This window comes from Ictidomys tridecemlineatus, chromosome 2 (genome assembly GCF_052094955.1).
Source record: "Ictidomys tridecemlineatus isolate mIctTri1 chromosome 2, mIctTri1.hap1, whole genome shotgun sequence".
In the NCBI taxonomy this organism is placed as follows: Eukaryota; Metazoa; Chordata; class Mammalia; order Rodentia; family Sciuridae; genus Ictidomys; species Ictidomys tridecemlineatus.
Genome location: NC_135478.1, coordinates 72,106,052 through 72,123,868, shown reverse-complemented (window position 1 = coordinate 72,123,868; position 17,817 = coordinate 72,106,052). Strand labels below are relative to the sequence as shown.

At 39.6% G+C, this 17,817-nt stretch overlaps 1 protein-coding gene across 3 annotated transcripts in view; it reads left to right on the top strand.

Annotated features, from left to right (window-relative positions):
- The window catches only part of Crkl (CRK like proto-oncogene, adaptor protein), a 38,647-nt gene that overhangs the window by 4,960 nt on the left and 15,870 nt on the right, over positions 1 to 17,817 (top strand). For 2 of the 3 annotated variants that reach the window (XM_040289258.2, XM_005334491.5), the window contains exon 2: positions 7,439 to 7,904. In XM_040289258.2, coding sequence (XP_040145192.1) covers positions 7,439 to 7,904 — 466 coding nt within the window. Of the gene's footprint in view, positions 1 to 7,438; positions 7,905 to 10,202; positions 12,361 to 17,817 lie in introns of all 3 variants that reach the window. The other variant, XR_013434585.1, reaches the window with a different exon arrangement.

The window sequence follows — 17,817 nt, the reverse complement described above, 5'->3', positions numbered from 1 at the left end:
TTTCAATTTTAAAGCAGGGCCTGATGGCTAACACCTGTAGTTTCAGTACATGGAAGGCTGAGGTAGGAGGATCACTTTGAATATAGGAGTTGGAGACTAGCCTAGGCATAGACCCAGTCTCCAAAAAAATATAAATATATGTGTGTACATATATATACATGTGTATATATATGTTATGTATATATATATACACACAAACATACACACATATATATGTAAATATTTTAGTTGTAGATGGACACAGTACCTTTATTTATTTATGTGATGCTGAGGATTGAACCCAGTGCCCCAGGCATGCAGGGCAAATGCCATACCACTGAGCCACAACCCCAGCCCATATATATATTTATATTATTAACTTTGATCTGAACTATTGGACTAGAATATTTACAAATATCCTTAAGACTAAAGTATTTTCGTTTGTCTGGTAAGTAAAGTTAGGGCCACCAGTCTAGTCAGCTTGCCTGGAATGATAGCTAAGCATGTGAGAATAGCATGCAAGAATAGGGAGGTGAAGAGGCTTGGAAAGTGTACCATGTGGCACATAATGTTTCTCCTTTTATGTTTAACAAACTAAAATTAGGTATTTGGAGTGCCTGAGCTTTTGTAATCTCATAAGAAAAGAGAGAGCCCAAAACTACACTCAAGGCATATGGGAGTAAACCATGGTTTTTGTCTTTGAGAAGCTATGTCTATTGAAAAATTGAAATAGAATGCCATAGGAGGGAGGTCAGCTTTGCGTAAGGGGTCAGAAAAGACTTGAAAGAGGAGGTACTCTTTCAACTAATTCTTAAAAATGAGTACAAGTATATGAGGTGGAAGAGTCGTAGCAGTGCCTGCTGGGAAAGGCATAGAGTTGTAATTAATGTGAGTGATGGACGCTAGGCAGGAAAGATAAAGGTTAACTCATAAAGGTCTCCTGTGCCTTGTAAATAAGTTTAACAGTGAGAACCATCTAAGTTTCTAAAAATAATTTGTCATGATCAGCTTTACTGTTTTTTTTGGGGTGTGTGAGTGTGTGTGTGTGTATATGTGTGCACATGTGTGCCCCCACTGAGGATCAGTTTTACTTTTTAGAAACTTCTATGGTTTGGCGCTGGGTAGGAGACTGTCTAGTGGATGGGGCTAATTAAGGGCTGTTATCAGAGAGGGTCCATGAGAAGCTGGACTGAGATCAACTGTCCTGGGAATGTAAAAGTGGTACCGACAGCCTTTCTGGGATAGTGTACACAGAAGGTAAGAGAAGAATAGTATGACTTCAGAGAGAATTGAGTAGTGGTGCCTTTGAGAGTAGAGAAAGGATTAGAGTGAGGGGATTGATTGTTTCCAGTAGGAAGATTTTTCTTGAGGAGCCTATACAGAGCAAGATGTTATTTAGCAATAGGGACTGAATAGATAGATTTGGGAATGAGCTGAGGAGGAGGAAGTGTAGAAGGTGGTGGACAGTTATTAGTAGTGGCCTTGAATGCTCTGAGAAGGAATGGAGGGGAGCAGGGTATTAAATGCCACTGAGGTAGCTGGGGGTATAGCTCAGTGATAGAGTATGTACTTAGCTAGCATGTAAGAGACCCTGCGTTCATTTCCTAGCATCAAAAAAAAATTTTTTTAAAGATAAATTCCAATGAATGGTAAAGAATGGTTACCTAAAGCAATTAATTAAAGAAATGGTTAGCCTTTTTGGAATTGATTCTTCTACCAAGTGTTTTCGAGGTTTTTTTTTGTTTTGTTTTGTTTTTTGTGGTGCTGGGGATTGAACCTAGGGCCTTTTACATGCAACTGAGCTACATCCCCAGCCCTCAAGGGTTTTTTTTTTTTACTGTGAAATATTTTGTACATACAAGAATGTATGTGTGGGGCACTGGGTCCCATTCTCAGCACCACATATAATTAAATGAATGAAATAAAGGTCCATCACAGTTTTTTAAAAAAAATTTATAAAGAATGTATGTGTGTAATAAAATATCTTTATCACCCATATATTCCCTTTTTTTTTTTTTTTTGGTACCAGGGATTGAAATCATGGGTGCTTAACCACTGAGCAATATCCTCAGCCCTTTTCTTTATTTTTTCTTTGGAGATAGTCTCTCTCACTAAGTTGCTTAGGGCCTCACTAAGTTGCTGAGGCTAGTTTTGAATTTGTGATCCTCCTTCCTCAGCCTCCAGAGTTGCTGGGATTACAGACACGTATCACCGCACCCAGCCTGTGTATTCCTTTTGGTATACTGAAGATTGGATCCTAACTTTACCACTGAATTATGTCCTCAAGCCCTTTTTAGATTTATTTGCAGTGCTGGAATCAAACCCAGTGCTTGTACACACAAGACAAGTGATCTACCACTAAGCAACATCCCCGACCCTTTATATTTCTTATTTTGAGAAAGGGTCTTGCTAAATTGCTCAGGCTGAACTCAAACTTTCAATTCTCCTGCCTCAGCCTTCTGGGCACTGGAATTATAAGCGCGTGCCACCATACCCAGTGGTTATTATTATTATTTTTAATACTTTTTAGTGGTCAGTGGACCTTTATTTATTTATATATGGTGCTGAGAATCGAACCCAGTGCTTTTCACATGCTAGGCAAGCGCTCCACCACTGAGCCCAACTGCAGCCCCTATTTTTTTTAAAGGATTGTTTAAAAAAAAAAGAATATGTGGCAAGGACACACATAGTCTGCAAAGCCCAAAATATGTACCATATGGTCTTTCACAGAAGTTTTTCGACCTTTAAAAAGCCTGGGCCAGCAGAGCTCTTGCTCTTTGCCTGTGAGGAACAGTGGTGTGCTTTGTGGTCTGTAGGGGGACCGAGAAAGGAACATTTGAACCTTTGGGACTCAGGTTTATTTCTAATGCAGAACTAAATACATAATGCCCTCTTCAATGACTTTCAACTTTAGGGTGGGGCTAGTCTTTTTTTTTTTTTTTTTTTAAAGAGAGAGAGAGAGAGGAGAGAGAGAGAGAATTTTTTTAAATATTTATTTTTTAATCATCGGTGGACACAACATCTTTGTATATGGTGCTGAGGATCGAACCCAGGCCGCTGAGCGCTACCGCTTGAGCCACATCCCCAGCCCCAGGGCTAGTCTTTTTTGTGCATCACCTCCTTCCTTGGTTCTCCTGGCCCTTAGCAAAAAACTTGTACCCCTGTATTCTGTTGACTTCTATCATGATATCCTAGGTGCTACATCCTCAGCCCTTTTTATTTTGAGATAAGAGCTCACTTAGTTGCTGAGGCTGGCCTTGAACTTGTGATACTCTTGCCTCAGTCTTTGGAGTTGCTGGGATTGATGATAGGCATGTGCTACTGTGCACAGCACTAAATTGTCTTTTGAGATCAAGACTTTGTTTCAAGTCAGCACATAGTAGGACCAGTGAATAACTAGGCAAATAGATTTTATTAGTTGATTAGTCCTCACTGAAGCTGCAATATTGATCTATGTTATAGAACTTCTTTTTTGGGGTTGGGGAGGCTGGGTCTGAACCCAGGGTTACTATACCACTGAGTTACATCTTCTATCCTTTTACTTTTTATTTTGAGAAAGGATATAACCAAGTTGCTTAGGTCCTCACTGTTGTTGAGGCTGGCCTCAAACTTATATTTTTACCTCAGCCTCCTGAGTCCCTGGGATTATACACATGCACCACTGTGCCCTGCTCATAGTACTGTTTTTGTGGAGTTTTTGCTTTGTTGTTGACAGTGCTGGGGATTGAACCTAAGACCTCGTGCTTGCTAGGCAAGCACTTTTACCTCTAAGCTACATCTGCAGTCTGAACTATTTCTACCTGTACAAATTAATTATAATAAAATACCCTTGGATAAGTTCTGAGATAGAGCTAATTGTTCCTGTAGTAAATTGTCTGAAATCTGTGATACTCAACAAATTTCACAGACTTTGTGGCTCTTGAAATAGGAAGAGGGATATGCTTTCTGGGTGTGCCTGTATATGTGCTAGTTAGGAATTGTTGGGAATATTTCACATACATTATGGCATAAATTCTCATGCTCCTGAAAGAAGTCGTTTGTCAGGCTGGGATTGTAGCTCAGTGGTAGAGCACTTGCCTAGCACATGTGAGGCACTGGGTTCAACTCTCACCACCGCATTAAAACAAAAAGGTATTATGTCCATCTACAACTAAAATATTTTAAAAAAAAAAGAAGAAGAGGAAGAAGATGTAGTAGTAGTTTGGTTAGTTGAGAGGTTAGGAGTGAGGACTCTAGGGACTACCACTGATGGTAATGGTAGAGCGCTTGCCTTGTACACGTGAGGTACTTGGTCCTATCCTTAGCACCACATAAAAATACAAAAGTATTGTGTCCATCTATAACTAAAAAAATATATATATATTAAAAAACAAAAAAATGAGGACTCTAGAATCAGACTGCTTGGGTACAAATCTAACCTCTGCTTTGGCTTCCTTATGGGTAAAATGGGGATAACAGGGCCGGGCATGATGGTGCATGCCTGTGATTCCAGGGGCTCAGGAGACTGAGGCAGGAGGATCATGGGTTCAAAGCCAGCTTCAGTAATGGTGAGGCACTAGACAACTCATTAGACCCTGTCTCTAAATAAAATACAAAATAGGGCTGGGGATGTTGCTCAGTGGTCACGTTCCCTTGAGTTCAATCCCCAGTACCCCACCCCCCCCCAAAAAAATTTATCTCTTTGCAGGATTGCTGCAAGGATCAAATAATTTAATGTCTTCAAAGGCTGCAAATAGTGCCTGGCAAAGATAATAAATATTAACTCTTTTTACTATTGCTACTGCTACTACTTGTGCTATCCATTTTTTGCATGTACTGATATTAAGTAGTGGACCCTTGATTAATAAGAAACAAGGCCTTTGAGGTGCTTGTAAAACTAGTTTTTGCATTAAAGAATGATGTAAGTTTTGGGTGCTGAGGTTGTAGCTCAGTGGCAGAGCGCTTGCCTGGCATGCGTGAGGCACTGGGTTCAATCCTCAGCACCACGTAAAAATAAACAAATAAAATAAAGGCATTCTGTACATCTACAAAAAGAAAGGAAGAAATAAATAAATAAATACGTAAGTTTTGCACATTGTGAAGGCTGCTTTTTTGGAAAGCGTGTGGCATTATGTACCAAACTGGGGATTGAACCCAAAGGTGGTTGTACATGATGTGAATAAAAGTTTATAACAGAGCAAGTGTGAGTGTGTGTGTGTATGTGTGTGTGTTTGTGCACTCACATGACGTGTAATTTGAGCCACATCCCCCAGTCTTTTTAATTTTTTATTTTGAGATAGTATCTCACTGAGTTGCTAAGGGATTCTCCTGCCTCAGCCTCCCAATTTGCTGGTACTTATAGGCATGTTCCATCTTGTCTACAACTGTTCTTATTTAATCTGGTAATTTGAGTTTCCAGAATCTGGGATTTATAAAAGGTATAGGGAAAATAATGCCCAGTACTGGGGGTATAGTTCAGTGGCAGACTGCCTGGTTAGCATGCCTGAGGCTGTGTTGGTTTGATCCCCAGTACCAAAAAAGAGAAATAAGGGACTAGGATTGTGGCTCAGCGGTAGAGCGCTCGCCTAGCATGGGTAGGACCTCGGTTTGATCCTCAGCACCACATAAAAATAAAGGCATTGTGTTGTGTCCATCTATACCTAAAAAAAATAAGTATTAAAAAAAATAAAAGGAAAGAAAGAATAAAATAATGTACAAAAGGGTTTGTAACGTTTATGGTTAAATATGGAGAATTAGGAAAACTAAATATTCTTGGATGCTTCATTGAGTAGGCCCACAGAATGGAATGTGATCATGATGAAGATCAGAAATGTGTGGAGATATCTGTGCTGTGATATTAGGCAGATAAACCACAGGTATATACAGAACTCTATTTTAAGAAAGCTATAAACTGGGCCAGTTGGAGTTTGGGAACGGAAAAGATGGGAAGGATAATTGAAGTTTCCTTGGGGCAGAAACTACAGGTTTGTTTCTCTCTCTTGCTTCTCTTTGCCATGACCCTCTCTTTGGGGGGGAAGGATGGACAGTGCTGGTGATCAAACTGTGGTTGCACTCTTGGCCCTGAACTACATCCCCAGCTGGTACTTTGCTTTTGTAGCTGACTCTGGGAGTGCTTTCTACAAGGCATTCAGCAAATATATACATGTTGAATCTGTAAGCCAAGTAAAGGCGGTGGTGCTTGTGGACTAATGCTTACCTAAGAGTTCTTGGCTTGTGAATTTTGCAGTGAAACTTTCAAAGGTGTTCATTTTGTTTTGTTGTTTGTGTCAGGTTTTCACTATGTTGATCAGCCTGGTCAAATTTCTGAGCTGAAGTGATCCTCCTGTCTCAGACTCCCATGTAGCTGGGACTACAGGCATGTGCCACCACACCTGGCATAGGTGTTCGTTTTAAAGATTAGATGATGGGCTGGGGTTGTAGCTCAGTGATAGAGCACTTGCCTAGCATGCGTTTGAGGCAGTGGGTTCAATCCCCAGCACCACATTAAAAAAAAAAAAAAACTAAATAAACAAAGTAAAAGTATTGTGTCCATCTACAACTAAAAAATATTTTTAAAAAATAAAGATTAGGGGCTGGGGATGTGGCTAAAGCTGTGGCGGGCTCACCTGGCATACGTGTGGCCTGGGTTCGATCCTCAGCACCATATACAAACAAAGATGTTGTGTCCCGAAAACTAAAAAATAAATATTAAAAAAATTCTCTCTCTCTCTCTCTCTCTCTAAAAATAAAGATTAGGTGATAATTCCTCTTTTGTTTTTTTTCGGGGATTGAACTCGGGCACTCAGCCCCTGAGCTGCTTAGGTTCTTGCTTTTGCTGAGGCTTGTTTTGAACTCGCAGTCCTCCTGCCTCAGCCTCCTGAGCCACTGGAATTATAGGCATATGCTACCATGCCCAGCTAGGTGATAATTCTTCTACAATATGGGATATGTAGCTTTTTTTTTTTTTTTTTTAAATTTGAAAAGCATATAAGCCCTTTTCTGGAGGCAGAGGTCTTTGTAACCATCTTTTTGTGTGTCCAGGGAAGTGTGCAGGATGTGAGCCATTAGATTAGGCCTGGGAGGAAGAGTATGTGATGGTTGTGACAGTGAAGTTTATTTTTACATAATTACACATACATGGAGTATAACTTATTCTAATTAGGATCCTATTCTTGTGGTTATACATGATGTGAACAAAAGGTTCTTATAAAATAGAGTTTGTATGTGTATGCTTATGACATGTAATTTGAAAAGCCATATTCAGAATATTAAATTTCATTACAATAAAGACTGTAGAAAGTACAATATAACAGAACCTTCTTAACTACTGTGTCTTTAGAGAGGGAATTACTCATTACAGAGAAGAGTGGCTTATTAAATTTGACAGACACTAGTATAGAGTAAGATTTTTGTCTACAGTGATATTCTCTCTCTCTCTCTCTCTCTCTCTCTCTCTCTCTCTCTCTCTCTCTCTCTCAAGGTATCCAAGCCCGCCAATGGGATCTGTCTCGGCACCCAACCTGCCTACAGCAGAAGAAAATCTGGAATATGTACGAACTCTATATGATTTTCCTGGGAATGATGCCGAAGACCTGCCCTTTAAAAAGGGTGAGATCCTGGTGATAATAGAAAAGCCAGAAGAACAGTGGTGGAGTGCCCGGAACAAGGATGGCCGGGTTGGGATGATTCCTGTCCCCTATGTTGAAAAGCTCGTGAGATCCTCACCACATGGAAAGCATGGAAATAGGAATTCCAACAGTTATGGCATCCCAGAACCTGCTCATGCATATGCTCAACCTCAGACTACAACTCCTCTACCTGCAGTTTCCAGTACTTCTGGGGCAGCGATCAACCCTTTGCCATCCACACAGAATGGACCTGTCTTTGCAAAAGCAATCCAGAAAAGAGTACCCTGTGCTTATGACAAGACTGCTTTGGCACTAGAGGTAAAATAATATTAAGTTTCATCTTATGGGTCCTTGACATTGGGTTTTTGTTTTTGTTTTTTGGTACTAGGGATTAAAATCCAGATGGGTGCTAAACCACTGAGCCATATCCAGCCCATTTTATTTTAATTTTGAGACAGGGTCTTGCTAAATTGCTGGCTTTGAATTTGTAATCCTCTTGCCTCAGCCTCCTGAGAGTCACTGGGATTATAGACATGCGCCACTGCCCCTGGTTTAATTTAGATTCTTTTTTTTTGGAATCCAGGATTGAACTTCTGGACACTCAACCACTAAGCCATATCCCCAGCCTGTTTTTATATTTTATTTAGAGACAGGGTTCACTGGAGTTGCTTAGTGCCTGGTTTTTGCGAAGGCTGGCTTTGAACTCACTGATCCTCCTGCCTCAGCCTCCTGAGCCCCTGGAATTACAGGCATATGCTACCTCTGCTCAATTAAGATTATATTCATGAGAATTAAAGAATTGGGTGATTTTGGAAGATGTATGGTTAGTGTTTCTCCCAGATTCTTGTTTCTTGTTCCTTGTTTCTCCCAGATTCTTAACCTACTTGCTCTTTTTTTTCTGTTCCCCAAGCTTTATAGATTTAGTCTCACAGTAGTTGGTTTTCTTTGCATTAAGGAAATTTGATAATTAAATAGAACCCCATTACCTAGAGCAAAATCAGTATACAGATACATAGCTACTTCGTTGGATCAATATTTCTAACATTTGGCTGGATGCCATGGTGTACCCCTGTAATCTCAGTGATCTGGAATACTGAAGCAGGAGGATTGCAAGTTCAAGGCCAGCCTCAGCAATTTAGCAAGGCTCTAAGCAACTTAGTGAGACCCTTTTGCAAAATAAAAAAATAAAAAGGGCTGGGAACTTAGCTTAGTGGTAAAGCACCCCTGGCTCAATCCCCAGTACAGAAAAGACTTTCTAACATTGTGATTAGCTGAGAAATATGAATAAATATCTTTGATTCTATCTTCAGTTAGGCAGAGGAATGGTTTAAAAATATATCATTCTTCAGGCTGGGGATGTAGCTCAGTGATATGAGTACTTGCCTAGCCTGTGTTAGGGGCTTCAATCCCCAGCATTGTAAAAAACAAACAAAATATGTGAGACCTAAATACTTATTGCTTGTTAAAGATTTTATAATTTATAGCAGGAAATAGAACTTGAACATTTTCTAAGTAAATATTAACTGCTATTTATTTTGCTTATTTATGGTGCTGGGGGCTGAGTCCAGGGCCTCACACAACAAGTAGTCCACTACTGAGTACACTCCTAGCCCACATTAACTACCTTTTTAAAAAGACTTCTAGCTGGGCGTGGTGGCACATGCCTATAAACCCAGTGATTTGGGAGGCTGAGATGGAGAGTCAAAAAGTTGAGGCCAGTCTCAGCAACTTAGTGAAGCCCTGTTTCAGAATACAAAATAAACAGGGGTGGGGATATAGCTTAGTGTTAAAGTGCCCTCTGTTCACTCTCCAGTATCAAAAAGATTAAAAGATGATACTAAAGACTTCTGCAGCAGTGACACATGCCTGTAATCCCAGCAACTCTAGAGGCTAAAGCAGGAAGATTCCAAGTTGGAGGCCAGCCTGGTAAACTTAGCAAAAACCCTGTCTCAAAATAAAAAAGGACTGGGGATATAGATACAGATCAGTGATAGAACGCCTTTGGGTTCAGTGCTCAGTACCACAAAAAACCAAAAAGGGTGAGGGGAGGTTAGATGTCAGAATTCTTAGGTCTTTTATATATTGTTTACCTGAGGGAGATCTTTACACCCCTGAGCTTCTCTGCCTTTACCTATGAAATGAAAATTACTATAAAATAATGTATGCAAATTGCTATTATTGCTATCCTCAGTAGGCTGTTGTAAAGACCACATAAAATGATGCTTGTGAAAATGTGTAAACCAAAATGTTCCTGTATACACACACACACACACACACACACACACAGAAATCATTATGGTATGATTATAATGAGTGCTCTTCTTTAGCATTATCAAATTACATATGTGTTAGAGAAATAGATTGTTAGTAACTATTCCCTGTGTATTCATTTGAAGGTCAAAGTAGGGAGGGTTCAGAGAGTCCTGGTGCATCACAGTAGGGTAATATAATAGAGCCAGTCACTTCAAGAAAGCAAAAGTTAAACCACAATTCAGCCTGCATACAGAAAAAGTTAGCTATAATTTATTTTATGTGTATTTTTCCATTGGTTGTCCTCAATTTTCTGTGGAGCATTAGTAATGTCTGAGTGAACTATACCTGAAACTTTTTTTTCAGATTCAGTGATTATAGCCCTCTCAAGTTGGCTGTAAGGAATGAACAAGCAACAGGGATCAGAGACTGGGAAGGACCAAGGGAAGAACAGGAAAGAATAATCTAAAACAAGCTGCTTCCACCAGATAGTCCTGAGCAGGCCTTCTTCAGCTTTCTTACCCCCACATAGGCCTGTCTTTATATACATGTATATCTCTGGCTGGTCCACATTTCATTTGAATATATGGATGCACTTGACACTTAATACCTTCCAGTTTGCTTTGTGGTTTCAGCTTTTTGAGGCATTTTCACATCTCTCATTTTAGCATGGGATTCATAGTAGGTGTGACCTGTGTGTTAGACTGCTGATTGTTGGCATACTAGGGTGAGAACTTTGAGGTTTGAGGTGCTCAGTCAGAATTTTATGCACAAGGGTGTTGTAGGGATGAAAACCAGATATTGTCAAGATCTAAACCTTGATGAGTAGGTAGGTAGGTATCTAAGAGGCCCAGAAGTGAGAGCCTGATTAATAGTGTATATTTTAAGATAACCCACATACTTGGCCATTACACAGCTCTTCTAGTCTCTCAAACCTGAGAGAGGTCTCCACACCTGTGTCCTTATGACACTAACCTAATCATGCAAGTTTTATAAGGGGCCACAGTGTTTCACCGAGTGTAAATGGGATCCAAGAAGTAGTCTTTTGCCACACTCCACTTAATGGTATTTTTCTGTATCTTTAAATGAGATTTGGCTATAACAAATGTTTCTATAATTATGTTATCTTCTACAACTATGAGGATAGTGATGTCTCTCAGATCCTGTTTAAAACAACTTTCTTGGGAACTGATGCAATTAGGTTACCAGGAAAAGTATTAAAATGAAAATGAGTAACAGTGACACAAGTAGGACAAAATGTGCCAGTAATTGAAGCTTCCTTATTCCCTTGATAGTATTTACAAAGAAGAACAATGGCTTAGGTGAACTGAATTCCTTGAATTATTTCACAAACTTTTTTTTCCCCCATAAAACTTGACTCTTGTAAGAATCTTCCTTTAAATAGTGAGTGATTTAAAAACGGGTCTGTGTTTAGCCATTTTCTTTCTTCTTCTTCTTCTTCTTCTTCTTTTTTTTTTTTTTTTTTTTTTTTTGCTGCTTTTCAAGAAATGAGTTGATCCAGTTATTTATTTATTTGAAAGGGAAGTCATGATGACCTGTGTAAGGTAAATTGAGGTAGGCGTCTCACATACTAATCCCAGTGACTCAGAAGGCTGAGGCAGTAGGATTGCAAATTTAAGGCCAACCTCAACAATTTAAGCCTTAGGCAACTTAGTGAGACCCTACTTCAAAATAAAAAGGGGATCATTGACCAGTAGAAAATGCTTGGAGGAAGGATGCTGTTGTTTTTTAAAACAAACCCAATAAAAAAACAAAACTGTAGTCAAAATTGCGTTCCCTGACACTGAAGAAACAAGGTGATTAGGGAGATATTGTGGAACTGTGTTCAAGTCCTGGCTCTTACTTGTGTAATCTTGAGCAAATTATGTATAAGGCTAACGTAACATATTTGTTGGTTGGTACCAGGGATTGAACCCAGGGGCACTTTACTACTGAGCCACATCCCTAGCCCTTTTTTATATTTTATTTAGAGACAGGGTCTTGCTGAGTTGCTTAGGGTCTCATGAAATTTCTGAGGACGGTTTTGAACTCTTAATTCTCCTGCCTCCTGAGCTGCTGGGATTATAGGCATGTTCCGCAGTGCCTGGCTTGAAGTGAGTTTTGAAGGATGAATAGAGGCTAGCTGGGTAAAGTGGGGGAAGGCATTGCTGGGAGGGAAGAGCTTGCATGAAAGTGATTAACACCACTGAGTATCTGCAAGTAGGTCAGCACATTTGGGCATGCCTGGCAAAGGCCAGAAGTAGCAAAAGACAAAGCAAGGAAAAGTGGGCTTTTGCCATACCACACGAGCTGAGGAGATAACAACTTTCTTGTAATGCCTTCATTTGAGAGATAAAGCCACTAGTTTCCCACAACTGATGGAAATTCCGAAATTTGTAGGCAGTTTGCCTTTTTTTAAAATATATATTTATTTTTTAGTTGTAGTTGGACACAATACCTTTTATTTTATTTCTTTATTTTCATGTGGTGCTGAGGATCGAACCCAGGGCCTCGTGCATGCTAGGTAAGCGCTCTACCACTGAGCCACAACCCCAGCCCTGGCAGTTTGCCTTTTTTATTGATTGATTTTTAAATTTACAGCAGATCCTTGGTTTCCCTGTAATAATATTCTCACTGGTGTTCCAATATGCTGACTGAAGAAGAAATTTCTTAGTATCTTTAAAATTGTGCTTAGTCTTGGGTACCCACACTCAAAGAGTGTTTATTATATGAAATTTTTGTATCAAGTATTTAAATTGAAAGTGGGTTGGTGCTATGGGTTAAGAGAACAGTTGATGATATGAGCTGGGGATTTGCAGGAATCAAAGTCAGTGAAACAGATTCTGTGGAGGGAGAATAACAGTTATTTAGGCAGCAAGTGAAACTTTAAAAGTAATTCAGGATAGAGTGATATAAATCAAGAAAAACAAGTTTGTCATCCCATTCCTTATCTTCCACCCTCTGTACTGGGGATCAAACCCAGAGGTGCTGTACCCTGGACTACATCATTATTCTGAGACAGGATCTTGCTTAGTTGCTGAAGCTTGGGACTCTCCAGCCTGAGCCACCCTGGTTGTTGAGTTTACAGGCACATGCCGCCCTACCTGGCTAACCAAATTTAAAAATCCTTTAGGTCATTTAGCCATTTTCCTAATGCATTTTATCCATTGGCACTCCAGTCTCAACTTGGACACCTTCTAAAACATTCACTCGTTAGAGCTTTATGAAGTGCTCATTTTGAGGCAGGCTAGGAGCTTGGGATACCGTAGTGAACAAAACCAGATTTCTGTCCTTGTGGAACTTCTTGTACTTATAGTCTCATAAGGTAATTTGTTCTGAATTGTATGACTCCAGTAGTTAACAAGTTCTTATATTCTACAAGTTCTTACCATCCAAAACCATTCCCTTTCTTAGCCCAGTGTTCTTTTTGTTTGTTTTTTGGTACTGGGGATTTAACCCAGATGTGCTTTTCCACTGAGCTACATTCCTAGCCATTTTTATTTTGTATTTTGAGACAGGGTCTCCTCCTGCCTTAGCCTCCTGAGTTTGCTGAGATTACAGGTGTCACCACCATACCTGACTTAACCCTGAACTCCTAGGCTCAGGTGATCCACCTGCTTCAGCGGGCATATACCCAACTTTAGTGATTGGACTTAAGTCCATGATCTTAAGTTGGCCCTCTTGAATTTTTGGGTTGTTTTGTTTATCTGTATACCATTTATGAATTTTTTGTACTTCTGATTATGTCATGTAGCATATTGATCACACCCCCTCGATTTTGTGTTCCCTGCAGGTTTTGTAAAATTAATCATTTAGATTTTGGTACTAATGTCCTTTTAGGCAGCCTCACCTGACTTATGTCACATATGTATGAAAAGACAGGTAAGGTTGGTCTGCTTTAGCCTATACTTCCTTATTATACTTTCAGACTCCATTTTCCATCCTCAATCCTCACAAACCGTCTGTTTGATGATCACATCCAGAATTTGTCCATTTTTTATTTTAGGCTCACCAGTTTGTTTTATAGAATTTGTTATATTCTCTGTTTTGACATGAGCCAAAAGAGAGCCCTTTTGCCAGTATCCTATGATGTAATTTCTCTGTGGCAGGACACCAATCTTGGACTTTTATTTGTGCTTGCCGGTGTGTTTGGCCAACACTTCAAAGATATATCTGTCCTTATCAGTCTAAGAGCATCCTTTCATCTGGTTTTGATTGATTGATTGATTGATTCTCAGGGTTCTTTGTATGAACTTACCATTGTCCTTAAGATACTTGCTCTTGTTGGATTGTCTTTGCCCAATTTAAAAACCCTTAGCCATTGTATTGCATGTGAATCTTTGTCTTTTTTTTTTTTTTTGTACTGGGGATTGAACCTAGGGCAATTTCCCACAGGTCTATATCCTAGCCCTTTTGAATTTTTTGCAAAGTTGCTGAAGCTGGCCTTGAACTTTTTAAATTTTTTTTATAGTTGTAGATGGACAGCATGCCTTATTTGTTTAATTTTTTATGCAGTGCTAAGGATAGAACCCAGTGACTCACATGTGCTAGGTGAGTGCTCTGCCACTGAGCTACACAGCCCTAGCCGTTGAAATTTTGATCCTTCTGGTTTAGTTTCCTGAGTTGCTGGCTTTACAAGTGTGCTCCACCTAATTGGTGTCTGAATCTTTTGAGTTTGGCTTTCCAAAGTCCTATAGTATAATTTCCTTCACTACTGGCCTGGAATTCTTAGTTTTCTACTTACCAATTAATGTTTCATATGTTGGGATTAAATTTACATTAGCGGGGCTGGGGATGTGGTTTAAGCACATGTGGGATGCGTGCAGCCCGGGTTCAATCCTCAGCACCACATACAAAACAAAGATGTTGTGTCCGCTGAAAACTAAAAGATGAATATTAAAAAATTCTCATTCTCTCTCTCTCTCTCTCTCAAAAGAAAAAAAAATTTACATTAGCAGTTCCTTCTTTGCTGCTTCTACTTACTGAGATGAAGTAGCCTACAAAGCAAATTTAGATTTCAGTGGTACTGGGTTTTTTGTTTGTTTGTTTTTCCTCACAGGGATCAACGTGATTTCCTTAAGCTGGGTGACCTTATTTCCTATAGTATTTTAGGTCTCCACAAGATGATTATGAAGCATCCCTAGGGGCCCATTCATGATCATAGCCTTCTTACAGTTTTTTGGTCTGGTTTGGTGTGGTTTAGTATCAGGGATTGCTGCTGAGCTACATTCCCAACCCTTTTTATTTTTTGTGTTGCCCAAAGCTGGCCTTGAATTTGGCTCCTCCTGTCTTAGCCTCCCCTGTCTTTGGGTTGGGATCACAGGTGTGTGATACCACACTCAACACATTACAGCTTTTTAAGTGAGAATCTGAGAGTCAGGCATGGTGGCCCAGGCCTGTAAATCCTATCATGTCAGGAGGCTGAGGCAGGAGGATCACAAGTTCAAAACACTTTAGCAAGAGACCCTGTCTCTAAAAGGTCATTATGAAGCATCTTACTCATCCCTAAAGGACCATATATGATCACCCTGCCTCTAAATAAAGTACAAAATAGGGCTGGGGATGTGTTTGTTGAGTGCCCCTGAATTCAATCCCTGGTGTCCTCCGCCCCTAAACAAAATAAAAGAATAAGAATCTTCAGAAAATCATTCAGAATTTAAGTTTCTAGGTGTTTTTGTTTGTCTGTTTAATATGTTACTTTTTAGTTGTAGTTGGACACAGTACCAATTTAGTTTTTATGTGGTGCAGAGGATCGAACCCAGGGTCTCGCACATGTTAGAGGAGCGCTCTACTGCTGAGCTAACCCCAGCCCCCTTGTTTGTTTTTTAAAGAGACAGAATCTTGCTATGTTGGCTAGGCTGGTCCTGAACTCCTGAACTCAGGAAATTCTCTTGCCTTAGCCTTCCAGTTAGCTGGAGCTATTGGGTGTACAACACTGTTGCCTGGCTCTTGTGGGTTTGGTTTTGTTTTTGGTGGTGGGGGTTATTTTTTTTTTATGTTTTTAATAATACATTTTTCTTCTAGCATGTCATATTCTCAGTGGGTTATGAATCAGAGATAGTGGTAGGTACTGGGGCTTTAATCCAGGGGCAGTCTTATCATTGAGCTACATTCTCAGCCCTTTTTATTTATTTATTTTTATTTTGAGACAAAATAAAAATTGGTGAGAGGCTGGTTTTGAACTTATAATCTTCCTACCTCTAGCCTCAGGATCAGAGATATTTTCCCCAAGATGAGAGGGAATTATTTTTAAAAGATTTTTATTTTCTTAATGTGTAAATTGGGTGAAAATACCATGAAGTTGGGACTCTACTGTGTTTCGGGCAAGACCTGTTCCAGCCTAGTCCGATCATCCATTCATTCATTCTTTCCTTCTTTTTTGGTACTGGGGATTTAACCCAGTAGTGCTTTACCACTGAGATATATCACCCGGCCTATTTTATTTTAATATTTTGAGATAGGGTCTCACTAAGTTGTTTAGGACCTGATTAAGTTGCTGAGGTGGGCCTTGAACTTGCAATTCTCCTATCTCTGCCTCCCAAGTAACTGTGATTACAGATATGCACCACCATGCTTTGCCAGTTTAGTCCTTTATACTGACCTTCTCTGTTTTCTGTATCTGGTAATAGCTGTTGGGTAAGAAGAACCATCAGCAAGGGATCTCACAGTTTATTTTCACTCCAGTTCCAGGGGCAGATGGCACCAACCTCCTTTTTTTTTTTTTTTTTTTTAATATTTATTATTTAGTACTCAGCGGGTACAGCGTCTTTGTTTGTATGTGGTGCTGAGGATAGAACCCGGGCCGCACGCATGCCAGGCGAGCGCGCCACCGCTTGAGCCACATCCCCAGCCCCCTTTTTTTTTTTTAATACACTTAGAACTTGAGATTTGTATCATTTACTGGCAGTCTTCCAAGTAGTATGTGGCAGAACCCCGATTGAGCCAGTTTTTTGTTCGTTTTGTTTTCTTTCTCTTCTTGCAGTGCTGGGGTTTGAACCTGAGCCTTACACATGCTAGGCAAGTGCTCTGCCACTGAGTCCTCAGCCTTCCAAGTAGGATTACAGGTGTGCACCATGGCACCCAGATCCTCAATTGTTTTTGTTTGTTTGTTTGTTTGTTTGTTTTTTGCAATTTTCAGATATAATTCACATCATATAGTTCATCCATTTAAAACAACAATTCAAGATTTGGCATGATTTAAAATGTGTATTAAAAGACTTGAGAAGGCAACCTACAAAACAGAAAAAGTATTTGGAAGTCATATCTGACAAAAATTGAATGTTTAGAATATGTAAAGAACTCCTAAAACACAGGGCTGGGGTTGTGGCTCAGTGGTATAGAGTGCTTGCCTAGCATGTGTATGGCACTGGGTTCGATTCTCAATGCACATAAAAAAAATAAAATAAATAAAGGTATTGTATCCATCTATAACTAATAATTTTTTTTTTAATGGACAAAGGACAGCACCATGGTGCATTCCTATAATCCCAGCAACTTGGAAGGCTGAGGTAGGAGGTTTGCAATTTTGATACCAGCCTCGGCAATTTCACAAGACTCTGTCTCAAAATAAAAAAATGCAAAGGCTAGGAATGTATCTCCGTGGTGGAATGCCCCTGGCTTCCGTTCCCAGTATTGTGTGTGTGTGTGTGTGTGTGTGTGTGTGTGTGATGAACTTTGAGTTTCTGTGTCTCCATATGATAATTCCATATTGTTTCAGTTAATGTGATTTCATGTAATAATTTTGAAATCTGAAATTTTTGAGTCCTCCATCTTTGTTGTTGTTTGCTTCTGAGGAATAGATCACTTTGTTGCAGGTATTTTTATTCTTTTGGATGTATTATAAATGCAATTGTTTTCTTAATTACATGTATAGAATCATACCTGATATCAGTATGTTGATCTTGTACCCTGCAACTTTGTTGAGTTTGTTTATTTTTATATTTTTTATGTGGAATCTTAGGGATTTTCTGTATATAGGATT